General features: G+C 44.7%; 2 protein-coding genes across 3 annotated transcripts; both read left to right on the top strand.

Moving 5' to 3' along the window:
- LOC307116585 (zinc finger protein 552-like) lies at positions 1–27,290 on the top strand. Of its 2 annotated transcripts, none has more exons than XM_079800680.1 (3): positions 1–684; positions 16,258–16,384; positions 24,211–27,290. In XM_079800680.1, the coding sequence occupies exons 1-3, from the start codon at positions 652–654 to the stop codon at positions 25,500–25,502; spliced, it is 1,452 nt and encodes a 483-aa protein (XP_079656806.1). In that variant the 5' UTR covers positions 1–651; the 3' UTR covers positions 25,503–27,290. The 2 variants fall into 2 exon arrangements, with proteins under 2 accessions (XP_079656806.1, XP_079656807.1); XM_079800681.1 differs by lacking the exon at positions 1–684 and adding an exon at positions 14,285–14,538.
- On the top strand, positions 1,023–12,271 carry LOC307092426 (uncharacterized protein; the record flags this gene model as incomplete). Its single annotated transcript, XM_079759724.1, has 3 exons — positions 1,023–1,039; positions 1,593–1,678; positions 8,594–12,271. The coding sequence occupies 3 exons, from the start codon at positions 1,023–1,025 to the stop codon at positions 10,306–10,308; spliced, it is 1,818 nt and encodes a 605-aa protein (XP_079615850.1). The 3' UTR covers positions 10,309–12,271.

Genomic DNA, 27,290 nt, shown 5'->3' with positions numbered 1-27,290 from the left:
AAGCAGGTTAGATGGAGTTAGAGACTTGAGCAACCTCTGCAAGCTACAGTTGGCCTAAAGGCACCAAGTGCCCAAAGTCCTGAATGAAGAAACAATGCCTGCCATTCAGGAAGAGCAGGTCCTGTAGAAAGATATGCAAAACCAGCAGCTAAAGGAAGCCTGGCAGAGTCACCGGAAACAAACTTGCCCCAGACATCACCTCCCCTGAAGGCGCTAGAGGACCCTGAGTATACTTGGTTTGTTCTTGGGCTGTTTGACCCTGAATCCAGTCCTGGAGTCAACTGAGAAATACAGGACCCTGGCCTTGGAGCGCAGAAACTACATTACCCAGAAGGCGAAGCATGGAATGCCACCAATCTTAGCCAATAGGGGCTCAGAGAAGGCGTTTGCGTTCGGTTATTTCTGAGGGCGGGACCGGTAGCCTCCAGGCGGGATTTCCTGTTCTCAGATTTTTGTCTGAGGCGGTCAGATTGAGTGGTTGTTCCCCGCCTCACAGCCCATGACGGAGCCTCCCGTGGTGCTCACAGCTCACACTGGGGAGTGAAGCTCGGAGTCACCGCCCGGACCCACGCCAGGGCCGGGACAGGCACCGCCATTCCTGCAGCGGCTTCTACTCCCGCCGCTCCCGCCCCGCTCGGCCCACAGAGAGCAATGGCGGCGCCCGCGCTGAGGAGCTTCGCTGAGGTGAGTTCCAGTCCCCCGGGTCTCACTTCCTCCTTCACAGACTCCACAGCCTGAGGGGCATCTGTCCCGTCCTGCAGCTCAGTCCGCGTGGAGGACCGTGAGGAAGGCGGAGGGGAGAGGAGCGTTGTGGCTTCTGAGGCACAGCCAGTGCAGGGCGGAGAGGACAGGGCTGACTGGCATCTGAGGTTCCCTGAGGGTGTGGGCTGTGAGGATTGGCGGACAGATCAGAGGCTGCAGGGAGGACGTCACAGCCTCATCGGGGCTTTCCCGGCTGTGGGGTCCATCAGGGGCCGGGGGTGGTCCTGGACCCGGCTGGGAGACAAGCTTCTCTACATGCCATGTGCCAAGTTCATGGGTGAGTCCAGCGAGATCCAGTGGCATTGGAGCAGGAAGGGGGCAGAGCTGAGGGAGTGAACCTGGGACTGAAGATGGGAAGGGGTTAAAGGTTACGCAGTGGTGTGCACATCTGGAGGAAGTGTGAGCTGATGGTCCCCGGGACCTGGTGTGGGGACTTAAAGGCGAAGCATAAACCCAGGCTTGGCTGTGTCTTGGAGGCATGATCTAGGAGACTGAAGTGGAATTGCTTGGCAGGAAGGCTGGGGCCCTGCAGGCATTGCCCAGACCTTAAATGGCATTGCTCTCTCCCCTCCCCTCCCCCAATCCTTCCCACCCAACCCAGCTGCTCTGCTGAGGGCAATCCCAGTGAGTAATGGGACTGTGATGAGAGCAGCCTGCACTGGCATTAGGGCCTGGTGTCCACACTAACCGGGTGCCCTGGAGGAGGTTGAGGGGGGGAAGGTGTGTAAGGAGTAGGAGTGGGGGTTCTTAGAGAGACAGCTCTGGTTTCAATGGTCTCCATTCTGACAGGTTGGAGTGACCTTTGAGGACATTGCCCTGTACTTCTCCAGGGAGGAATGGAGCCTCCTTGATGAGGGTCAGAGACAGCTGTACCTGAATGTGATGCTGGAGAACTTTGAACTTGTATCCTCACTGGGTAAGACCCTCACTCTCACAGTGACCTGGGCTTGGCTTTGCGATTTCCCAGGCCCCATCCCCCAGGGTGTGCTGTGTCCTCCCATGTAGACTGTGGTTCTGCTTGATTTTCCAGTTTCCTGGGTAGTTGCTGTCCTGGGGAGGGTGGGTCTGTTTTCGCTGCTCCCTTCTATTCCTGAAGTCCCAGTTCTCCCCGCTGTACTACGTTCACAGGGAAGGACTTGTGGTTGGTAGTGTTGTAGGAAGCCTGAGGGATTCCACCTTGATCAGTGAGGAAAGTATTTTTTATATTCCTGTTGGTCATGTGTACATAGTTTTTGAAGAATTGATTCTATATCCTTATCCTGGTTAATAACTGTATTTTTTCTTTTCTTTTTTTTTCTTTTCTTTTTTTTAATATATCATACTAGAAGCCCAGTGCACGAAATTCATGCACTGCTGGGTCCCTAGTAGCTGCTGGCTCCCAGCTGGGTACTCCCTCTCTTCCCCAGCTGCCTGCCCCCCACTGCTGCCTCTGGTCACTGTCTGCAGGGCGCAATCACCCTGCCAATTACCTTACCCACGCCCTGCTCCCAGGTGCTGAGGGAGGAAGGTGGCGGCCTCACCCCCTCTGGTCACCAGTCACCCTGCTATCAGATCAGTGGGACATTAGACCCCTGCCTGGCGACCAGTGGCTCGTACCTGCCTTGGCCTGGCGCCGCCCACTCATTTGCTCCATCATCCCACCCTGGTCCCGCTCTTGTCAGGGCCCATTGGGGCCTGCAGTGCCTCCACTGCCACCCACTGGCTGCCAGCACCACACCGCCAACGCCAGCCATGTTCCATACCACCCCCTGGTGGTCATAGCAAGTGGTTGAACTCCCGGCTGAACTTCCAGTAGAGGGGACAATTTGCATATTAGGTTTTTATTATATAGGATTGATTTTTTACAGAGAGGAAGAGACAGGGGTAGAGAGCTAGAAACATCCATGAGAGAGAAACATTGATCAGCTGCCTCCTGCGCACTCCCTACTGGGGATATGAATAGCAAGAATCCACAACCAAGATTACATGCCCGCAACCAAGGTACATGCCCTTGACCAGAATTGAATCTGGGACCCTTCAGTCCGAAGGCCAACGCTCTATCCACTGAGCCAAACTGGTCAGGGCAATAATTGTATTTTTTGTTTAAACATTCTTTTGACTACCTTGTATATTTTAAATATTAAATGCTTATGACATACAGGAACACATATTGTTGTATGTGCTTAATAGTGCTTTGCAGATATTGCTCCCTCACCCCAGCTCTTCCACAAAGTCCATGTTTTTGACAACGCTGCCTTCAACAGGTCTAGTGCCACCGTGTTTCTAGGAAGCTCAGATGCTTGTTACTAGTGCTTAGAATAATGTATTTGTAATGAAGTTATATCGAGTTTGTTTTTGAGACAGAGTCATTGCATTGTAAATTCAGCCTCTGCCTGGAGCCACCTATCAGGATCTAAAGAGAGATCTGCAGATTCCCCTCTTTGTATCGGGTTTGGAAGTGCCCCGATGAGGCCCAGCTGTGATGCAAGGAAGGCTAGTCCTGGTGCCCGGTCTTGGGGCCTTTTTTTTTTAAAAATATATTTTATTGATTTTTTACAGAGAGGAAGAGAGAGGGATAGAGAGTTAGAAACATCGATGAGAGAGAAACATCGATCAGCTGCCTTTTACACACTGCCCACTGGGGATGTACCCGCAACCAAGGTACATGCCCTTGACCAGAATCGAACCTGGGACCTTTCAGTCCGCAGGCCCACGCTCTATCCACTGAGCCAAACCGGTTTTGGCGGTCTTGGGCCTTTTATTGATAGGTTTGGGGCTCCCTGACCCCACTACAACTTGCTTGACAGGTTTTAGCCTGAGCTAGGACAGGCCATTTGTATACAAAAGCTGCCTCACACAGCTTGGGTGGGGTTGTAGGTAAGGTCTCAGGAAATCACCAGGGCGGAGCAAATCGAAATGGTTGTCATTCAGCGGTGCAACCCAGTATGTCCCAGCATGGGTATTATGACCACTGTGAGCACCTCCATCTGGGAGAAAGCCGCCCCGAGTTCCTGCCCCAATGCCAGTCAGTCCAGTTTCTCCTCATGTATCTTCATCAGCTCTTCCCCTACAGCTTCTCCCCCACGGGCTCTCCAGGCCCAGGAGGTCAGAGGAAGCAGAAGCTTATAACTTCAGTTAGTGGTCCTGGCATTATAAGCGGAGCAGCTGGGTCTCCTGCAGCCTCTGTGTCCCTGAGCCCCAATCCGCACTGGTTTTTACACCTCATAGTTCTTAACCTTTTTTTTTTTTTTTTTTTTTTTACAGAGAGGAAAGGAGAGGGATAAAGAGTTAGAAACATCGATGAGAGAGAAACATGGATCAGCTGCCTCCTGCACCCTCCCTCCTGGGGGATGTGCCCGCAACCAAGGAACATGCCCTTGTCCGGAATTGAACCTGGGACCCTTCAGTCCCCAGCCCGACGCTCTATCCACTGAGTCAAACCAGTTAGAGTAAGCCCGTAGTACTTACTGCCAGTTCTTACTGATAGGCACTTTTCCCACCTCTGGGACTCTAGGCTGGGCGTCTGGTGTGGTACTGGGAACCTTTGCTCCTCTAGGTGACCTCTGTAAAGACGATCTCCCTCCCAATTAGAAAAGTGGCCCAAATGGGGACAGGACCAGCACCTTCTGAGCCTCCTTACCTCCTACCAGTCTCATTGTGCTGTCTTCTTTACTTCTATCGTGGTAAGACTTACATTCAGCCAGCTTTCTAATGTTTCTTGCTGATGGTTGTTGTGTATTTTAGTTGTAATTTTGATGTGGTTGTGGGAGGCAGCGAGTATAAGCCTTTGCCTACACTGCCATCTTGGATCTCCTCTCCCGTAACTTTTTTGAATTCAATTCTTTATTTTTCTTTTCTATTCACCTGAATAGTGAGAATATTTTTTCTATTGATTTTTTTCTTTCTTAGAGAAAGGGACAGGCAGGGAGAGCACAAGAAGAGAGAGAGAGAGAAACATCAATTGGTTGCCTCCCCCATGTGTCCCCACTAAGAGGGGGGATTGGACCTGTATCCCACGTGCCTACCCCTTATTGGGAATTAAAGCCATGACCTTCCAGTGTACAGGCGGGCACTTTCAGGAGTGAGATACGGGCCTGGCCTGTTTATTTATTCTTTAAATCATTTATTTACTTATTTTTAAAAGATATTTTATTGATTTCAGAGAGAGAAGGAGAGCAATTGAAACATGAATAATGAGAGAGAGTCATTGACCAGCTGCTTCCTGCACACACACACACACACACACACACACACACACACCACACACACACACACACACACACACACGCCCCAGAGATTGGGCTGGCAACCGGTGCATGTCTTCTGACAAGAAATAGAATTTTTATCTCCTAGGTAATAGGTCAATACACAGTCACTGAGCTGTACTGGATATCCTTTATTTGTTGATTTTAGAGACAGGTAGGGAGACAGAGAAAGAGAGGGAAACATTGATCTGCTGTTCTGCCCATCTAAGCATTTATTGGCTGTCCCGTACATGATGGAGGATCAAACCCACAACCGTGCTGCCTCGGGACCACCTACTAAATAGCTGACCTACCTGGCCAGGACTTTGAATTTGTTTATTAATTTCAGAAGCTCACATGGGATGTTGACAAATTTCTCTATGGAGGCTCATGTCGTCTCCTAATATCAATATCTGTTATGATGCTTTGTGCTTCATAGTGTCAAGTGGAATGTCTTACCTTTCATTTATTTCATTTATTGTTTTTGTTTTTTGCTTTAGTCTAGCTCAATGTGTGCCAATTTTTGTATGTTTTAGAAAAGTACCGCCCTAGCCGGTTTGGCTCGGTGGATACAGCATCAGCCTGCGGACCGAAGGGACCCAGGTTCGATTCCAGTCAAGGGCACATGCCTGGGTTGCGGACTTAGTCCAACCTGCAGGAGGCAGCCAATCAATGATTCCCTCTCATCATTGATGTTTCTATCTCTCTCCTCCTCTCCCTTCCTCTCTGAAATTAATAAAAATATTTAAAAAAAGAAAAAGAAAAGTACCTGTTAGATATTCTTTTTTTTTAAATTTAATAAATCTTTATTGTTCAGATTATTACAATTGTTCCTCTTTTTTCTCCCCATAGCTCCCCTCTACCCAGTTCCCATCCTACCCTCTGCTCTTACCTCCCCTCCACTGTCCTCATCCATAGTTGTACGCTTTTTCTCCAGCCTCTTCCCGCACCTCCCACCTCCTTTCCCCCCTGAGAATTGTGAATCCACTCCCTTTCTATGCCCCTGATTCTATTATATTCACCAGTTTATTCTGTTCATCAGATTTTTTATTCACTTGATTTTTAGATTCACTTGTTGATAGACATGTATTTGTTGTTCATAATTTTTATCTTTACCTTTTTCTTCTTCCTCTTTTTTTTTTAATAAATCTTTATTGTTCAGATTATTACAGTTGTTCCTCTTTTTTCTCCCCATAGCTCCCCTCCACCTGGTTCCCATCCCACCCTCTTCCCTTACCTCCCCCACACTGTCCTCATCCATGGGTGTACGATTTTTGTCCAGTCTCTTCCTGCAGCCCCCACACCCCTTTCCCCCTGAGAGTTGTCAGACCACTCCCTTTCTATGCCCCTGATTCTATTATATTCACCAGTTTATTCTGTATATCAGATTTTTAATTCACTTGATTTTTAGATTCACTTGTTGATAGATATGTATTTGTTGTTCATAATTTTTATCTTTACCTTTTTCTTCATCTTCCTCTTCTTAGAGAATACCTTTCAGCATTTCATATAATACTGGTTTGGTGTTGATGAACTCCTTTAGTTTTTTTTTATGTGTGAAGCTCTTTAGCTAGCTGGCTGTCAATTCTGAATGTCAGCTTGGCTGTGTAGAGTAATCTTGGTTGTAGGTTCTTGCTCTTCATCACTTTGACTATTTCTTGCTACTCCTGTCTGGCCTGCTTAGTTTCTGTTGAGAAATCAGCTGACAGTCGTATGGGTGCTCCCTTGTAGGTAACTAAGTGTTTTTCTCTTGCTGCTTTTAATATTTTCTCTTTGTCTTTTGCTCTTGGCATTTTAATTATGATGTGTCTTGGTGTGGTCCTCTTTGGATTCCTTTTGTTTGGGGTTCTGTGCGCTTCTGGACTTGTAAGTCTATTTCTTTCACCAGGTGGGGGAAGTTTTCAGTCATTATTTCTTCAAATAGGTTTTTAGTATCTTGCTCTCTCTCTTCTTCTGGCACCCCCATAATTCTCATGTTGGTACGCTGAAGTTGTCCCAGAGGCTTCTTACACTATCTCCTAATTTTTGGATTCTGTTTTCTTTTTGCTTTTCCAGTTGAGTATTTTTTGCTTATTTGTATTTCAAATCTTTGACTTGATTCTTGCATTCCTCTTGTCTGCTGTTGGGTCTCTGTATAATATTTTTTACTTCTGTCAGTGTATGTTTAATTTCTAGTTGGTCCTATTCTGATTTTTAAACACATAAATTTCCTGTATGTTTTGAAGAACAGGCTTCTATGGTCATTGATAGCAGAAGCACAGTGGCTGCAGGAGGTAACTCTGACCCTTCTTTTGACTGTAGGTATCTTTACGTATATTCATTCACCCAGTATTTCCAATCAGCCTTTCTGTGCAGTTCTCCTTTATTTGTGTTTGTAATACTGTTTGTCTTCATAGGACTCATATGCCCATTTCCTATAGAGTCTTTGTTCATGGATAGCTGTCTACTTACACTGGGATGGGGGAGTTGCTCATATCTCTGATCCTGCCATCTTGCTGATGTCACTCACATAGATCTTTTGTCTATGATCTGATTTGCCCTGTGTTGTTCTACCACAGTGTTGACCATCCATCTTTTCTGTTTTTCTTTGAAGATTTGCATCATTTATCCCATGCAATGGCTCAAATGGGATATAAGGGGAAGAAACATTTGTGCATCACAGAAGAAACACGACTTTGTGAATGACACAGTGGACCCACAGGTGGACTTGCCTTGGTGAAGGGTCATTGGGGAAGAATTCACACCTGGCTTTTGTTACTTTCATAGATAGAAACCCCGTGTTTTTTTTTTTTTTTTTTAATATATTTTATTGATTTTTTACAGAGAGGAAGGGAGAGGGATAGAGAGTTAGAAACATCGATCAGCTGCCTCCTGCACACCCCCTACTGGGGATGTGCCCGCAACCAAGGTACATGCCCTTGACCGGAATCGAACCTGGGACCTTTCAGTCTGCAGGCCGACGCTCTATCCACTGAGCCAAACCGGTTAGGGCGAAACCCTGTGTTTTTTTAAGTTACCCAATGCTCACCCAGTTATGTTTGTTTGTGCTTATTGTTGATACTTTGCTAACTACTGAGTTCTAATAGTGATCATTTCTACTGGAATTCCCAGTCCACTGATAACCTTAACCGCTCAGGAGTTTGCACCTCTGCCTCTTTCACAGGTCTCTCTTTACTGCATTCCAATGTTCACCATACCTGAAGCACCTTGGAGAGCACACATGTTATTATATTTATTTTGTATATCCTGTGCTCTAATACAATTAATTTTTATGATTTTGAGCACATTTAAATTATTTCACATAGACTCACATGGTAATCATGTAAAGTCCTAAAGAAATTTGTTTGTGCAAGAACAATGAATAGAGCCATCCTCTCTTCTTTGTATCTTATCCTGTGCTTCTGTCCCTCTCTTGGTGATATTTTCATCATCGACTGACTTTTGGGGCCACGTTATGTATAACAGCAATTTTCTCTGTGTCTAACTCAGTCTTCTTCAAAATCTTTCTATGGAATCATGCCCAGTCCTGACGGTTAATGAATTGTGGTGAAGATAATTTTGTTTTCATAAGGGCAACATGCTCTTCACCTTCCTTTCCTTTTGTTCAGGTTGCTGCTGTGGAGCAGAGAATGTGAAGGAACCAACGGAACAGAAGGTTTCTGTAAGAGTGTCACAGGGAAGGAATCCCAAGTTAGCCTTGTCTTCCCAGAAGAGCCACCCCTGTGAGAGTTGTGGACTCGTCTTGGGAAACATTCTCCATGTGATGGAGCTGCAGGGAACACAGCATGGACAGATACTGTTGAGATGTGGGGCATGTGCAAAACGGTTTTTCTTCACTGTAAAAGTTCACCAACAGCATGTGAGAGACAAGACTTTCATTAGAGGTGTGGGCAGGATCTCACTTGCAAAGAGCTGCAATTTCAATGTGTCCCAGAATTATTTCACGTGCGGGGAGGTTGGGCAAGGTGTCCTTACTAGGTCAGGACATCTCCCCCTAAAGGCTACTCAGACCAGGGACAGTCCTAATGCTATTTCGACACGTGGAATGAAGTTTCAAAGGAGAAAGGATTATTACACTAGAAAAGGATGTAAGAAAGATATTAGTTGCACCCGCATGTTTATTCAGAAAAAGGGTGTCCATGTTGAAAGTCGATGTTTTGTGTGCTCTGAATGTGGGAAATCTTTTACAACTAACAGCAACCTTCGTAGTCATCAAAGAGTTCATACAGGAGAAAAGCCTTATAAATGCAGTGAATGTGGAAAATCTTTTACCAGGAACAGCAACCTTCATAGTCATCAGAGAGTTCACACAGGAGAAAAGCCTTATCAATGCAATGAATGTGAGAAAACTTTTACCAATAACAGCAACCTTCATAGTCATCAGAGAGTTCACACTGGAGAAAGTCCTTATAAATGCAGTGAATGTGGAAAGTCTTTTACATGTAGCACTGGTCTCAAATATCATCAGAGAGTTCACACAGGAGAAAAACCTTATCAGTGCAGTGAATGTGGGAAATATTTTGTCTGTAGTACTAGCCTTCATGCTCATCAGAGAGTTCACACTGCAGAGAAGCCTTATAAATGCAGTCATTGTGGGAAATCATTTAGCTGGAGCACTAACCTTCGTACTCATCAGAGAGTTCACACCGGAGAAAAGCCTTATCAATGCAGTGAATGTGGAAAGTCTTTTCCGAGTAGCAGTCGTCTCAAATGTCATCAAAGAGTTCACATAAGAGAAAAGCCTTATCAATGCAGTGAATGTGGGAAATCTTTTAAATGTAGTACTTACCTTCATTCTCATCAGAGCGTTCACACTGCAGAGAAGCCTTATCAATGCAGTGTATGTGGGAAATGTTTTGCCAGTAGTACTTCCCTTCATACTCACCAGAGAGTTCACACTTCAGAGAAGCGTTATAAATGCAGTGAATGTCATAAATCTTTTAGCGGGAGCGCTCACCTTCATTATCATAAGAGGGTTCACACTGGAGAAAAGCCTTATCAATGCAATGAATGTGGAAAGTCTTTTAAAAGTAGCACTCATCTCAAATATCATCAGAGCGTTCACACAGGAGAAAAACCTTATCAATGTAGTGAATGTGGGAAATCTTTTTCCCGTAGTATTTACCTTCATTTTCATCAGAGCGTTCACACTGCGGAGAAGCCTTATAAATGCAGCGTATGTGGGAAATCTTTTAGCTGGAGCACTAACCTTCGTACTCATCAGAGAGTTCACACTGGTGAAAAGCCTTTTCAATGCAGTGAATGTGGCAAATCTTTTAGAAGTAGAAATGGTCTTAAATATCATCAGGGGTCTCACAGTTGAGAAAGCCGTGATGAGTGCAATTAATGTGTGATATCTTTCAGTCTAATTTGTAAATTAACTATTCACAAAAGTCTTGATGTGCAAAGATTCTTTGATGTGTAGGAAATGTAGTTTGTTAGTTAGGATTTGACAATTTTATAAGATTATAAGTAAATTCTCAATAGTCTGAATTATATCTCCTACATTTAATCACCTACATTATGTAACGCCCCCCAAGTATTGCTGCTGCTCTGTGTGTTTGTTTTTATGTTGGAATTATATGTATCTATGTTGCACTTTCTTTTTATTTTTTTATTTTTATTGATTTTTTTACGGAGAGGAAGAGAGAGGGATAGAGAGTTAGAAACATCGATGAGAGAGAAACATCGATCAGCTGCCTCTTGCACACCCCCTACTGGGGTTGTGCCCGCAACCAAGGTACATGCCCTTAACCGGAATCGAACCTGGGACCCTTGAGTCCGCAGGCCGACGCTCTATCCACTGAGCCAAACCGGTTTCGGCCTATGTTGCACTTTCTAACATACAGAGAAGTCCTGCCAGATCTATGTCACTGCATATTTCTTTTGCTGAAGTTATTTCACCTGAACCACCTATAAGGTCCCTACAGATGGCAACAATCACCATCCTCATGGTCACAGGGAAGCTAACTCCATTGTATAGTTTGTTGAGAAAAATTGGGAATACCTGAGCCCTTAGTTCTTACTTGTTTCCCTGACATGAGTTTTCACATAGTACTGATTACTGTTGGCCCCAGTTAACATAAGGTTTCAGAAGAACTTCCATTTTCAGGGACACACTTTCCCTAGATGCTAATGATGAGGTTATTTATTGAGTGCCTAAGTCATCAATGGGAGAAATACCAGTCTCAGGTCTCTTTTTTTCCAAATAATGAAGGGTTTTCCCTATGACTTCTTTTATCTTGGGTATTCTATTAATTCTATGGGTTTGTTTATAAGAATATCTGGGTAGCCCAAGGATGATGTGAAAAACTTGTATGCAGTCTCAAACATTTTTGTCCTGGGGGAAGACTATGGTACAGAAATTTTCTCAGCCATTTTTGTCAGATTTACATTGCTGCCCATAATTTTGCAGACAACACTGTGGACTCTAGTGAGGACTATGTGACGATAGATGCTTTGAGACACAGAGATCACTCCAAAGAGGGAATTGCTGTGAGAACCTCAAGTATGTCTGGGAGCACCGTGAATTTTTTTCTTGTTTGCAAGGGATGCTAAGACATTTGGAGGGAACCTCCTGCCCCGGTGTTGCAGAGGGTCATGTACCCTGATGCCTTCAATTCCATGGGTAATGGGCACTGGTTGGAGGACCATTGCAGTGAGGGGAAACCCTTTACTGCAGAAACACTGACCTAATTCCAATAGAAGGAATGGTCCTCATCTAAATCTGCACCCAGAAATTTTTTTTGAGGAAAAGACTACCGGAGTGGTGTGTACACAGGTCTGGGGAACTCCCGGCATGTTTATATTCTGTGGAGCAGTCATTGTCATTGATTATAATCAAGAGGTTTGTGGCTTCCTGTAGCTTCTCAGATGTTCTCATCAGAACCATTAGTGCTTTGGCAGCAAAACTAAGAGGATAAAAGGGTGTCTTTAGGCCTGAGATGTGGCTTTTGTGACCCAGTCAGCATTCCAGTGGGTTTGGGTGAAAGTTCTTCATTGTTTGTTACATTTTCTGTCACTGATTTCAGACTTGCCCAGAGGGCATAAGTATGTGAATTGAATATAGCGTTACCAAACCTATTCCAAAATAGGTAAAAGCATATTTCTTTTATCTTGAACCATTCTTTTTACAGCTGTAATGAGTAAATTGCATGTATAAGTGTAGTGTTTCATAAATCGTGACATGTGCATGAAACTGAAACCATCATTGCACTCAATACTGATTATATCTGTGACTGTGCAGTTGCTTCATGACCTTGTTTAATCTGTTTGCTGTTCTTAATAAAGACCTTGGCTTTTTCTATCATTTCTCAGCTTTAATTATTTTGTAAATTGTTGGAGATTTTAAAAAGATATATTAGTATCTCATCTTTTTTTTTTTTTAATATATATTCATTTTGTTAATCCTTACCCGAGGATATTTTTCCATGAGTTTTTTTTGGAGAGTGGAAGAGAGAGGGAAAGACAGGGAGAAATATTGATGTGAAGGAAGCACATCGATTGGTTGCCTCCTGCATCAGCTGTGACCATGGCCCCAGCTGGGAAGGAGTCTTCAACCAAGATATGTGCCTTTGACTGGAATCGATCCCAGGAGTCTTTGGTCTGCAGGCCGATGCTCTATCCAGAGCGAAACCAGCTAGGGCTCTGGTGGATATTCATATCTTTATATATATCACCATCATGTCCATGTCCATTTTAATAAATATTTGGTTATTGTTAATAATGCTGATACAAACATTTCTGTATAATTCTTTTTCATTTTTATTTATTCTTTAAATATATATTTTATTGATTTTTTACAGAGGAAGGGAAAGTTATAGAGAGTTAGAAACATTGATGAGAGAGAAACATCGATCAGCTGCCTCCTGCACATCCACCACTGGGGTCGTGCCCACAACCAAGGTATATGCCCTTGACTGGAATTGAAACTGGGACCACTCAGTCCACAGGCAGACGCTCTATCCACTGACCCAAACCGGTTAGGACTCTGTATAATTCTTTATATGGATATGTGAGTCGGACAAAAAGCTGTGTGATTTCCAACTGCATATATTTCATGCGGTGCAATTCCTCCGGTAGGTAATTGAATTAATTTTTGCATGCTTACACTTAAAATTAAACCCTATGGTCACTTTGGTCCTAAGCCTGCCCTCGGTCCTGCTGAATGAAGAGCAGTCTCTCCATTAGCAACTACTTGATTGTCCCAATTCCTTCTCGCTCAAAGTTTATCTCAAGGAATGGCTTAGATCAGGCTTCCTCAAACTACGGCCCGCGGGCCACATGCGGGTGTTTTTGCCGTTTTGTTTTTTTACTTCAAAATAAGATATGTGCAGTGTGCAAAGGAATTTGTTCATAGTTTTTTTTAAACTATAGTCCGGCCCTCTAACGGTCTGAGGGACAGTGAAATGGCCCCCTGTTTAAAAAGTTTGAGGACCCCTGCCTTAGATGAACGCCCCAGATCCTTTCCTGGGATCTACTTGAAACAAGGATATATTTCTAGAAGTGAATCACTGGATCAAATGCAGTTCCATATTAAAGTTTTTGTGAAAATACCAAACTGATTCCCATAATGGCTGTATTGGTTTGCATTCCCACCAGCAGTGAACTAGGCTTCCCTTTTTCCCACATCCTCCCCAGCACTTATTTTTTCTGGATTTGTCGATGGCAGCCATTCTGACAGTGGTGGGGTGATACCTAATTGTTGCTTTAATTTGCATCTCTCTGGTGATCATGTATGTTGGCCATCTTATCCACACTGCAGCCCAGGCATAGCTGACACTTCGGATGGCATCAGAAGCAGATATTCTTAATTATGAGAGTCTCTTTTGTGACATTAACTTTGTATAATGGATTCAATGGAGGCAGGTGAGATCCAGTTAAAGACTTGAGCATCCTCCCCCAGCTACATTTGGCCTGAAGGAGACACATGCTAAAGTCTGGAATGAAGAAACAATGTCTGCCTTTGAGAAAGAGCAGGTCCTGAAGAAAGATATGCAAAACCAGCCACGCAGGTGCTTGAGAAACAAACGTGTCCCAGACATCACCTCCCCTGAAGGCGCTAGAGGACCCTGAGTACACTTGGTGTGTTCTTGAGCTATAAGTCCCTTAGTCCAGTCCTTTCATCAACCTAGAAATACAGGATTCAGGCCTTGGAGCAGAGAAACTACATTACCCACAAGGCCACGCATGGAATGCCAACAGGCTCAGCCAATGGGCGCTCAGAGAAGGCATTTCCGTTTGGTCGTTTCCATAGGGCTGGACCAGTAGTCCTCTTGGCGGAATTTTGTTTTCTGAGGTGTTATCTCTGGAGTTCCTGGGCTCAGAGTCCGGTGGAGGAGTGAAGAGTGGTGTTTCCCAGCCAAACAGCCAATGGAGCCTCCTGTGGTGCTCACAGCTCACACTGGGGAGTGAAGCTCGGAGTCACCGCCGGAACCCGCGCCAGGGCCGGGACAGGCACCGCCATTGCTGCAGCGGCTTCTACTCCCGCCGCTCCCGCCCGCTCGGCCCACAGAGTGCAATGGCGGCGCCCGCGCTGAGGAGCTTCGCTGAGGTGAGTTCCTGTCCCCCAGGCCTCACTTCCTCCATCACAGACACCACAGCCTGAGGGGCATCTGTCACGTCCTGCAGCTCAGTCCCCGTGGAGGACCGTGAGGAAGGCGGAGGGAGAGAGGAGCGTTGTGGCTTCTGAGGCACAGCCAGTGCAGGGCGGAGAGGACAGGGCTGACTGGCATCTGAGGTTCCCTGAGGGTGTGGGCTGTGAGGATTGGCGGACAGATCAGAGGCTGCAGGGAGGACGGCACAGACTCATTGGGGCTGTCCTGGCTGTGGGGTCCCTCAGGGGCCGGGGGTGGTCGGTCCTGAGTCCCCTGGTAGACAAGCTCTCTTTGGATGCCATGTGCCAAGTTCATGGGTGAGTTCAGAGAGATCCAGTGGCATTGGAGCAGGAAGGGGGCAGAGCTGAGGGAGTGAACCTGGGGACTGAAGATGGAAAGAGGTTGTTAATGTAAAAAAACCATTGAAACCTGTAAATAATTTTTGTGAGTTCATGACATATGCCAGGAAGCAGAACCTCAATGAACTGAGATAAGTCACCCCCGAATGGTGGGTTACATTTTTATTTATACATTGAAATCAAAGGAGGGACATAGGTGGGTTACATAAAATTCATTTTTTAAAAAATATATTTTATTGATTTTTACAGAGAGGAAGAGAGAGGGATAGAGATTTAGAAACATCGATGAGAGAGAAACATCGATCAGCTGCCTCCTGTACACCCCCCACTGGGGATGTGCCCGCCACCAAGGTACATGCCCTTGACCAGAATCGAGCCTGGGACCCTTCAGTCCGCAGGCCGACGCTCCATCCACTGAGCCAAACCGGTTTTGGCATGAAATTCATTTTTGATATATTAAGGAGGTTGGATAAAGCAAAGCAGGGAAAACCCCTGGGATTGGATATAAAGTAAAATGATGGACACATACTTAGGTGGGTGCAGGAACAATTAACATGATAATGAAGGAACTTGTGGTATTTGTCCTGTCACCCACCACATTTGGTTGTGCCTCAGGCCCTCCAGAAAAAGGGAAGTTACAAGTTACCCAGACATTTCATGGGTATGTTATCATAGTTGCAAGAACACAGATAGGCTCAGTGAAGGAAAAGGTTGCCCTTGTCAGTGAAGATACCGCCTAGGAGGAAACTGCCCAGCATCACTGCCTTTAGTTAAAGTTTAATTTCAGACCATTCTTTGGTTCCTTTAGGTCTCTGAGTTTGCAGGACTGCCATGCAGGCCTCCCCTGAGCTTGTCAGGTCAGCATGTGGCCCCTTAGGTCCACAAGGATAAAGGTTACCCAGTGGTGTGCACATCTGGAGGAAGTGTGAGCTGATGGTCCCCGGAACCTGGTGTGGGGACTGAAAGGCGAAGCGTAAACCCAGGCTTGGCTGTGTCTTGGAGGCATGATCTGGGAGACTGAGGTGGAATTGCTTGGCAGGAAGGCTGGGGCCCTGCAGGCATCGCCCAGACCTTCAATGGCATTGCTCTCTCCACTCCCCTCCCCCAATCCTTCCCACCCAACCCAGCTGCTCTGCTGAGGGCAATCCCAGTGAGTAATGGGACTGTGATGAGAGAGCAGCCTGCACTGGCATTAGGGCCTGGTGTCCACACTAACCGGGTGCCCTGGAGGAGGTGGGGGGGCGGGGAGGTGTGTAAGGAGTACAATTACTGGTTTTCAGAGAGAAACTCTGGTGTCAATTGTCTCCATTCTGACAGGTTGGCGTGACCTTTGAGGACATTGCCCTGTACTTCTCCAGGGAGGAATGGAGCCTCCTTGATGAGGGTCAGAGACAGCTGTACCTGAATGTGATGCTGGAGAACTTTGAACTTGTATCCTCGCTGGGTAAGACCCTCACTGTCACAGTGACCTGGACGTGGCTTTGCGATTTGCCAGGCCCAATCTCCCAGGGTGTGCTGTGTCCTCCCATGTAGACTGTGGTTCTGCTTGATTTTCCAGGTTCCTGGGTAGTTGGTGTCCTGGGGAGGGTGGGTCTGTTTTCGCTGCTCCCTTCTATTCCTGAAGTCCCAGTTCTCCCCGCTGTACTACGTTCACAGGGAAGGACTTGTGGTTGGTAGTGTTGCAGGAAGCCTGAGGGATTCCACTTTTTTATGAGAGGAAATAATTTTCAATATTCCTGTTGGTCATTTGTACCTATTTTTTTTGAAGAAGTGTTTCTACATCCTAATCCTGGTTTATACCTATTTTTTGTGTGAAACTTTCTATTGACGACCTAGTATATTTTATATATTAATTGCTTATAACATACAGGAACACATATTGTTGCATGTGCTTAATTGTGCTTTGCAGTTATTGCTCCCCACACCTGCTTTTCTACAAAGTCCATGTTTTTGACAACCCTGCCTTCAGCAGGTCTAGTGCCACCTTGTTTCTAGCAGCTCAGATGCTTGTTACTGGTGCTTAGAATAATGTATTTGTAATGAAGTGATATCGAGTTTGCTTTTAAGACAAAGTCATTGCATTGTTATTAGCCTGCACTATGGTATTAACATACCTTTATTATTCCCTGGGAACTGTAAATATTTGTGTGAATTTCTTTCCATATTGCAGTATTTGCTTTATTGTGCTGATCAGAACTGAATCCACATTCTCTCCAAGCAATTCCTTCGTATGATTTGCAAGTATTTTCTTCTGTTCTTTAGATTTCCTTTTGCTTATTGCTGCTGAGCTGTGACTAAGCTTTATTTCTTTATTTGTTGTAATCTGGACTGTTTGTTGTTGTTTTTTTTGTCTGGTGGTTGGTGTCATATTCAGAAAATCCTGTCCAATACAAACCTCCAAAACTTTTTCTCTAGATTGTCCTGAGGAGTTTTCAGTTTTAGGGCTGACATTCAATTCTGTCATGCAGGTTGAGTTACATTTTATCAGCAATGTCCAGTATTGTTGTGTTTACATGTGAGTAGTGATTTCAACAGCACCATTCATTGAAGAAACTATCTTTCCCTTCTTCTGTGTCTTGCAGCTTTGACAAATATTACTTGAAAGGATGTGCCTGGGTTTATTTCTGTGTTTTCTGTTCTGTTCTGTTGATGTATGTGCCTGTGTTTCTCCAGCAACACACGGTTTGCTTGCTTTCTCTTTGTACTAAAATGAAGTCAGGAAGTGTGATGCCACCAGCTTTGTTCTCACTCACGATTGTTTTTGCTATTCTCATTTTTTAGTTCCATATATTTCAAGATTCTCTTTTCATTTCTTTGTAAAATACCATAGGAATTATCCTCAGGATTGCATTTAAACTGTAGATTGTGTTCTGTACTATGGATATTTTTAACATATTTTTAAAAATTCTTTATTGTTTAAATATTATATATGTATTACATATGTCTCCTCTTTGCCCCATTGGCCACAAATGAGTGAGATCATGTGATATTTGTCGTTCTCTGACTGGCTTATTTCGCTTAGCATAATGCTCTCCAGGTCCATCCATACTGGTGCAAATAGTAAGAATTCCTCTTTACAGCAGCATAATATTCCATTGTGTGGATCTACCATAGTTTTGTGGGGTTTTTTAAATATATTTTTACTGATTTTAGAGTGAAGGGAGAGGGAGAGATAGATAGAAACATCTATTATGAGAGAGAATCATTGATCAGCTGCCTCCTGCACACCCCTTACTGGGGATCTTTCCCGCAACGCAGGCCTGTGCCCTTGGTCGGAATCAAACCTGGGACCCTTCAGTCCGCAGGCTGATGCTCTATCCATTGAGCCAAACCAGCGAGGGCTACCACAGTTTTTTAATCCACTCACCTATTGATGGGCACTTAGGTTATTTCCAAACCTTAGGTATCGTAATTGTGCTGCTGTGAACATAGGGGTGCATATGTCCTTTCTGATTTCTTTTTTTTATTTATTTTTATTTATTTTTTATTTTTAAATTTCTTTATTGATTAAGGTGTCACATATTTGTCCTCATCCCCCCATTCCCATCCCACACCCCTCCCCACGGATGCCCCAACCCCCTGTTGAACTTAACCATTGGTTAGGCTCATATGCATGCACACAAGTCCTTTGGTTGATCTCTCCCCCCTCCCCCCACCCTCCCCTATCCTCCCTCTGAGGCCCGATAGTCCGATCGATGCCTCCTTGTCTCTGGTTCTGTTCTTGTTCATCAGTCTATGTTGTTCATCATTTCCCCTAGATGAGCGAGATCATGTGTCACTAGAGATATACTTATATGTACTGAATGTGAGACGAGCAATAATAGTTATGCTGACAGGCAGATGAATCAGTCTGTAGTGAGTTTCTTTCTGGACCAACAGTTCTTTTGAGACCCAATATCAATGTCCACCAGTTCCTTATGTGTACATGTCAGCACTGACCCCTCAGCTCTGGATGGTGGACAAATGGTGGTGATGCAGGTTCGATTCCCTCTGGTTGGGTCTCGGCCGGACCCAGGGGCACGGCTTCATCCGGACCCAGGGGCGCGTGGCCTCACCCGGACCCAGGGGCGCGTGGCCTCACCCAGACCCAGGGTCGCGTGGCCTCACCCGGATCCAGGGGCGCATGGCCTCACCCGGACCCGGGACCCAGCCTCACCCGGATCCAGGGGCACACGGCCTCACCTGGACCCGGGATCCAGCTTCACCCGGACCCAGGGGCGCGTGGCCTCACTCGGACCCGGGATCCAGCTTCACCCGGACCCAGGGGCGCGTGGCCTCACCCGGGCCCGGGACCCAGTCTCACCCGGATCCAGGGGCACACGGCCTCACCCGGACCCGGGATCTAGCTTTCCCCGGACCCAGGGGCGCGTGGCCTCACCCGGACCCAGGGGCGCGTGGCCTCTCCCATACCCAGGGTCGGTGGCCTCACCCGGATCCAGGGGCCCACGGCCTCACCTGGACCCGGGGCCCAGCCTCACCCAGATCCAGGGGCACACGGTGATTTCTTTTTTTAAAATAATATATTTTGTTATTGATTTCAGAGAGAGGAAGGGAGAGAGAGACAGAAACATCAATGATGGCAGAGAATCATTGATGGGCTGCCTCCTGCAAGCTCCCTACTGGGGATTGAGCCCACAACCCAACACGTGCCCTTGGCCTGCATGGACTTGGGACCCTTCAGTCTGCAGGCCAATGCCCTATCCACTTAGCCAAGCCAGCTAGGGCTGTTTGTCATTTCTTGGGATATATTCCTGGAAGTGGGATTACTGGGTGAAATGGGATTCCATTTTTAATGTTTGCGGAAGCTCTGTAATATATTACACAGTGTCTGCAGCAGTCTGTATTCCCACCAGCCATGCCCAGGAGTTCCTTTTTGTCCCAATCTTTTCCAGCATTTGTCGTTTGTGGATTAGTTGATGATAGCCACCCTGACAGCTGTGAGATGATATTTCATTGTCGTTTTGACTTGCATCTCTCTGATGATTAATGACTTTGAGCATTTTTTCATATGTGTCTCGGGCTTCTGTATGTCCACGTTCGAAAAATGTCTATTTAAGGCCTTTGCCCGTTTTTTTGTGTTCTACCCACTGAGCAAGATCACCTAGGGCATATGTCTGCTATTTTGCTACCTATGGCTTCTTCTAAAATTTTTATGCTTTCCGATCTTACTATAACATTTCTTGAGGAAGTACAGTTTGCATTGAATCCATACAGGTACCTGTGAGAGTGCATGTTCTTGATTGTTTTTTATTTTTTATTTTTATTTATTTATTCTTTTTATATGTTATTGATTTTTTACAGAGAGGAAGAGAGAGGGATAGAGAGTTAGAAACATCAATGAGAGAGAAACATCGATCAGCTGCCTCTTGCACACCCCCTACTGGGGATGTGCCTGCAACCAAGGTACACGCCCCTGACCTGAATCGAATCCGGGACCTTTGAGTCCGCAGACCAACGCTCTATCCACTGAGCCAAACCTGTTTCGGCTGTTCTTGATTGTTAACATTTGTTTTTTCAGATTTCAGAAGTCGGTTTCAGCTTATTTTTATTTATTTTATTTATTTTTTATTTTTTAAAATATATTTTATTGACCTTTCCCAGAGAGGAAGGGAGAGAGTTAGAAACATCCATGAGAAAGAAACATCTCTCATCTGCCTCCTGAACACCTGCCACTGGGGATGTGCCTGCAACCAAGGTACATGCCCTTGACCGGAATCGAACCTGGGACCTTTCAGTCTGCAGGCGGACGCTCTATCCACTGAGCCAACCCTGTTTCAGCTCAGCTTATTTTTAAAAAATAATATTTCTACCCTTGTCTTCTCCATCCCCCACCCCTTTTCTTTCTCTCTCTCTCTCTCTGTCTCGTTCCATGACCAACACCCTTAGTGTTTCCTGGGATTCCCATAATGCAAATTATAGGTTAACTTCATGGTATTACTTAATTTAATTTGCTGTATTCTTTTTTTAAAATATATTTTATTGATTTTTTTTACAGAAAGGAAGAGACAGGGATAGAGAGTTAGAAACATCGATGAGAGAGAAACATTGATAAGCTGCCTCCTGTACACCTCCTACTGCGGATGTGCCTGCAACCAGGGTACATGCCCTTGACCGGAATCGAACCTGGGACCTTTCAGTCCACAGGCTGACGCTTTATCCGCTGAGCCAAACCGGTTAGGGCTTGCTGTATTCTTTAAATTTATTTTTCTTCTTTCCATCTGGATGATTTCTAGTGACTTGTCATGGACAGCACATATTCTTTATGTTTGCTTTTGATACTCTTTATTGCATTTTTCAATTTATTTATTATAAATGTGCAACAGCAACATTTCTGTTTCATTAGTTTTTATGATTTCTGTCTATCCGATATTCTCCTTTTGTTCTGTGTACAGTTCTTCATTATGTTGGTTGTATTTGTGTTCTCTTGTAGCTTCCAAACCTTTTTAAAGATAAATATTTTGGCTTCTTTATCAGGCTGTATGTGCTCTCCATTTATTTGGTATCGATTAGTAGATGGTGTCCCTGTTTTCAGTCCGCTGTTGATGTCTACGCATTTGATGAAGCAGTGACTCCTTTCAGCTCTAGGACCAATTCTAGCTGAAGAAATATATTCATTGGCCTACGGAACCAAGGGTTTTGACCGGGTGGGGTGTTGTTTCAGATTTGAGAAAGTCCCAATAGTGTAGTCTCCTTGAAGCTCTATGAGCTGAGTTTAGAATAACAAAAGTCTATGGGTCCACAGTGGCTTTGGCAGCAAATTATTATTTTGTTTTTAATGACAAGTGATGGTTTTAGAGGCTTTGGTGGCAAATACTTTGAGAACATATAGTTTTTTATTTTATTCCTGGAATAGGTTGTTGCCAAAGGGATTTCTTTTGGGATGCATGCTGATGAATATCATGGATCCGCTCATTAAGTAGACCTTGGAGAGTTCACAGATGTTGCACAGATTTCTGTGGTTTGTAAATACAGAAATGTCCAGACTTTTTCATAGAGCAGGCCAATAGGGTCAACATTAGCACAGGAGCAGTGATTGATGGAGGAAACTCTGACCCTTGTTTTGACTGTGAGAGCACAGGTCCTTCTCTGCCAGGAACTGGACAATTATGGGCGCCGGGTATTCGATGGAGAAGCTATGGGAAGCGGTGGGTAAATAAGCGAGTCCTTATTGAAGTCCACGTAACCAATGCCACCAAGGAGCCACTAGAGAAAACAGTTCTTCAAAGTAAAGTCCTGCACCGTAGTCTATAAAATAGAGAGCTGCATGCTACCTGGTTAACACTGTGTCTTCCCTATGAAGCAGCCCCCAATGTAGGAGCCAGCCTCGGAGCCTTACTAAGTAGCCGCTGCTAACATGGCAGCCATTGCAAACACAGCAATCCAACCAAGCAGGTGCGTACTGCCTGGTCAGTAACATACTTTATACCGACTTAGACCAAAGAGGCCTCTTTTGAAATAGTGACATTAGTCTTTGGGTTGTAGAAGCGCACGCCTGCACAGTGACTAGTATAGCTTGCTGTGTCCTTGCTTTTGTGACTGTGTATAGCAGATTAGCCTTGAACACTCTGATTAGATTCCCAAGCTCAGATTGGCCCTGAACATTCCATGTCCTCTGGACAGGGCACCCACATTGACTCTAGCTAAATACGTTTGGTAACCCACTCTGGTCATCTCTCTGTAATTCAGCCCCCTTTTTTTTTTTTTTTTTTTGGCCCTACTGAATTCTATTTGTTTTAATTGCACTCCTTTTTTTTTAATCCTCACTTGTGTGTGTGTGTGTGTGTGTGTGTGTGTGTGTGTGTGTGTGTGTTACAACGGTGCATTTCAGAGAGAGTGTAAAGGAGGGAGCGGGGAGAGAGTGGGGAACATTGATGTGAGAGAGACACATTGACTGGTTGACTCTCGCACCCACCAGGCGGGGCAGGGAGCCAACCTCAGCCCAGGTGTGTGACCTTGACAAGGAATCAAACCCTCGACCCTTCGGTGTGGAGACCGAAGCTCCAACCATTGAGCAAAGCAGCAAGGGTTTCATTGTACTCTTAACCCCTGTTGTTGTTTTGTTTTGTTTTTTAAATATTTTTATTGATTTTTTACAGAGAGGAAGGGAGAGAGATAGAGAGCTAGAAACATCGATGAGAGAGAAACATCGACCAGCTGCCTCCTGCACGCCCCCACTAGGGATGTGCCCACAACCAACGTACGCGCCCCTGACCGGGAATCGAACCCGGGACCCCTGAGTCCGCAGGCCGACGCTCTATACACTGAGCCAAACGGGTTTTGGCCTGTTGTTGTTTTTGTTCATGGAGAGCTGCCCACTTGTACTGAGAGCGGACAGGCTTATCATCATTCTTACTCTGCCATCTTGCTGATGTCACTCACATAGATGTTTTCCCGCATGATCTCTGTTGTGCTTTGTAGTTCTATAACAGTGCTCACCATACATCTATTTGGTTTTTTCTTTTGGATTTATATCATCTGAATCCCATGTTTGACCCAGTTGCGATTCATGGGGAGGAATCATTTGTGCATCACAGAAGAAACATGACTTTATGAAGGACAAGGTGGACTCAGAGGCCGTCTTGCCTTGGTGAAGGCCTGTTGGGAAGGTTTTGACACCAGGGCTGTGTTAAAGTCATAACTAGGAACCCATTTTGTTCAAAAGTATTTTGTTTCCCTGATCCATTCCTCATCCAGTTTTGCTTCTGCTGTCTTATTGTTGACACTTTGCCTGCTCCTCAGGTGTAATAATGACCATTTCTACTCAGATTCCATGCCCACAGGTAACTTTAACCTCTCTACACCTTGCCCGTCTACCTGTTTCATAGGTCCCCCTTTACTGCAAACCAACCGAGGTCCATGCCTGCAGAGCTTTGGAGTGCGGACATATTATTATATTGACCTTGCACATCCTGTGCTTCAATACAATTGTGTTGTATGGGATTCAGCACATGCAAATTATCCTACACAGACGCAGGTCCCCAGCACGAAAGGTCCTAAAAGAACCCGTTCGTGGAGTAACAATGAGTAAAGCCTTCTTGTCTTCTTTGTTTCCCACCCTAAGCTTTTGTTCCTGTTTTGGTGAGATTTTCACCATTGACTGACCTTTGAGGCCAGCTAATGTATAACAGCTGTTTCCTTAGAGTTCAACTCACTTGTCTTGAAAATCATTCTATGGAATCATGCCTAGTCATGACAGGGAAACCATTTTCCCAAAAATAATCTGATTTCATAAGATCAACATGTACTTCACCAGCGTTTCCTTTTGTTTAGGTTGCTGCTGTGGAGCAGAGAATGCGGAGGTACCGACGGAACAGAACGCTTCTGTAAGAGTGTCACAGGCCAGGAATCACAAGTTAGCCTTGACTTCCCAGAAGAGCCACCCCTGTGAGAGTTGTGGATTAGTGTTGAGAAGGATTTTCCACTTGACTGAGCTGCAGGGAACACAACATGGACAGATACAGCTGAAGTGTGGGGCATGTGCAAAACAATTTTATTTCAGTGCAAAATGTCAACAGCAGCATGTGAGAGAGAACACTTTCATTGGGAGTGTGGAGAGGATGTCACTTGCAAAGATCTGCAATTTCAATGTGTCCCAGAATCATTTCACCTGTGAGGAGGTTGGGCAGGGCACACTCTCCTGGTCAGGGCATCTCCACCTAATGGCTGATCAGACCAGGGAGAGGCCAAATGATATTTCCATGGGTGGTTTGATGTTTCAAAGCAGAAAAGATTTTTACACCAGAGAAGAATGTGAGGAAGATCCTGGAAGCAGTAATCTTCATCCTCATCAAAGAGTTCGGACTGGAGAAAAGCCTTATAAATGCAGTGAATGTGGGAAATCTTTTACCTGGAGCACTTCCCTTCATCGTCATCAGAGAGTTCATACAGGAGAAAAGCCTTATAAATGCAGTGAATGTGGGAAATGTTTTGCAAGGATCTGTTATCTCCAATATCATATGAGAGTGCACACAGGAGAAAAGCCTTGTAAATGCAGTGAGTGTGGGAAATCTTTTAGATGGAGCAGTGTTCTCCAATATCATCAGAGAGTTCACACTGGAGAAAAGCCTTATAAATGTAGTGAATGTGGAAAGTCTTTAACAAGTAGAAGTAATCTCAAATATCATCAGAGTGTGCACTCTGGAGAAAGGCCTTATGAGTGCAATGAATGTGGAAAATCTTTTATCACTCAGCCTCTACTTCATAGTCATCAGAGCCTTCATACAGGAGAAAAGCCTTATAAATGCAGTGAATGTGGGAAATGTTTTGCAAGGATCTGTTATCTCCAATATCATATGAGAGTGCACACAGGAGAAAAGCCTTATAAATGCAGTGAGTGTGGGAAATCTTTTAGATGGAGCAGTGGTCTCCAATATCATCAGAGAGTTCACACTGGAGAAAAGCCTTATAAATGTAGTGAATGTGGAAAGTCTTTAACAAGTAGAAGTAATCTCAAATATCATCAGAGTATGCACTCTGGAGAAAAGCCTTTTAAGTGCAGTGAATATTGGAAATCTTTTACAAGTTGTGCTGGTCTCCAGTATCATCAGAGAGTTCACAATTGAGAAAAGCCTTACAAATGCAGTGAGTGTGGGAAATATTTTAAAAATAGGAATGGTTTCCAATATAATCAGAGTTCACACTAGACAAAGCCATTATGAGTGCAATTAATGTGAGGTATGTCTTAGGCATATTTCTAAATTTGCTCTCCACATAAGAGTCCAAATGTGAGAAATTTCTTAGATGTGCAGGAAATGTAGTTTATTAGATAGGACTTAATAAATAGTACAAGAAAATTTGTGAATCCTCATTTTTTTTGCATTTTATCTCATACATGTACTCACCTATATTATGTAAAGTTTCCATAAGTGTTTTTGCTGTTGTGTGTGTTTGTTTTTATGTTGGAATACTATGTAATTATGTTGCACTTTGTAACATACAGAGAAGTCCTGCCAGATCTATGTCACTGCATATTTCTGTTGTTGAAGGTATTTCACCTGAACCACCTATAAGGTCCCTACAGATGGCATCAGTCGCCATCCTCTTGTGCTCAGGGAAGCTAACTCTGTTGTCTGATTTGTTGAAAAAAAGTAGGCATACCTGAGCCCTTGAGTCTCATTTCCCTGTCGTGAGTTTTCCCATAGGACTGATTACTGTTGTCCCCAGTAAAGATAATGTTGCAGAGGGACTTCCATGTTCAGGCACACAGTTTCCCTAGATGCTAGCGATGAGCTTATTGAGTGTCTAAGTCATCAGTGTGAGAACTGCCAGTCTCAGGTCTCTTTCTTTGCAAAATAATGAAGGCCTTTTCCTAAGACTTCTTTAATCTTGGTGTCCTATTTACTGTGTGGGTTAGTTTATAAGGAGATCTGGGCTCTCCAAGCACGGTGATGTGAAAAATTTGTGGTCTCCAACATTTTTGTTGTTGAGGGAAGACTATGGTGCAGAAATTAGCTCAACAGTTTTAGCCAAATTTACACTGCTGCCCATAATTTTCCAGGAAACACTGTGGACTCTAGTCCTCATGTGAAGATGGATGCTTTGAGACACAGAGATCACTCCAAAGAGGGGGTAGCTGTGACAACCTCAAGTATGTCTGGGAGCAGCATGAATATTTTTCATGTTTTCAGCGGATGCTAAGACATTTGAAGGGAACCTCCTGCCCAGGTGTTGCAGAGGGCCATGTGCCCTGATGCCTTCAATTCCACGGGGGCTGGTCATGGTTGGAGAACCATTGCAGTGAGGGGAACCCCTTTCACTGCAGAAACACTGACCTAATTGTCGGACCAGACTGCAGCATAGTAGATGGAACGGTCTTCATTTAAACCTGCACCCAGAAATTTTTTTGAGGAAAAGACTACAGGAGCGGTGTGCACACAGATCTGAGGGACTCCTGGCATGTTCATATTCTGTGCAGCAGTTATTGTCATTGATTATAATGAAGAGGTTTGTGGCTTCCTGTAGCTTCTCAGGTGTTCCCACCAGAGCCATTGGTGCTCTGGCAGCAAAACTAAGAGGATAAAAGGGTGTCTTTAGGCCTGAGATGTGGCTTTTGTGACCCAGTCAGCATTCCAGTGGGTTTGGGTGAAAGTTCTTCATTGTTTGTTACATTTTCTGTCACTGGTATTAGACTTGCCCAGAGGGCGTAAGTATGTGAATTGAATATAGAGTTGCCAAACCTATTCCAAAATAGGTGAACGGACATTTCTTTTATCTTGATCCATTCTTTTAACAGCTGTAGTGAGTAAATTGCATGTATAAGTGTAGTGTTTCATAAATCTTGACATGTGCATGAAACTGAAACCATCATTGCACTCAATACTGATTATATCTGTGACTGTGCAGTTGCTTCA

Source organism: Cnephaeus nilssonii (genome assembly GCF_951640355.1).
Source record: "Cnephaeus nilssonii genome assembly, chromosome: 20".
NCBI lineage: Eukaryota > Metazoa > Chordata > Mammalia > Chiroptera > Vespertilionidae > Cnephaeus > Cnephaeus nilssonii.
This window is presented reverse-complemented; position numbering and strand designations above follow the sequence as displayed.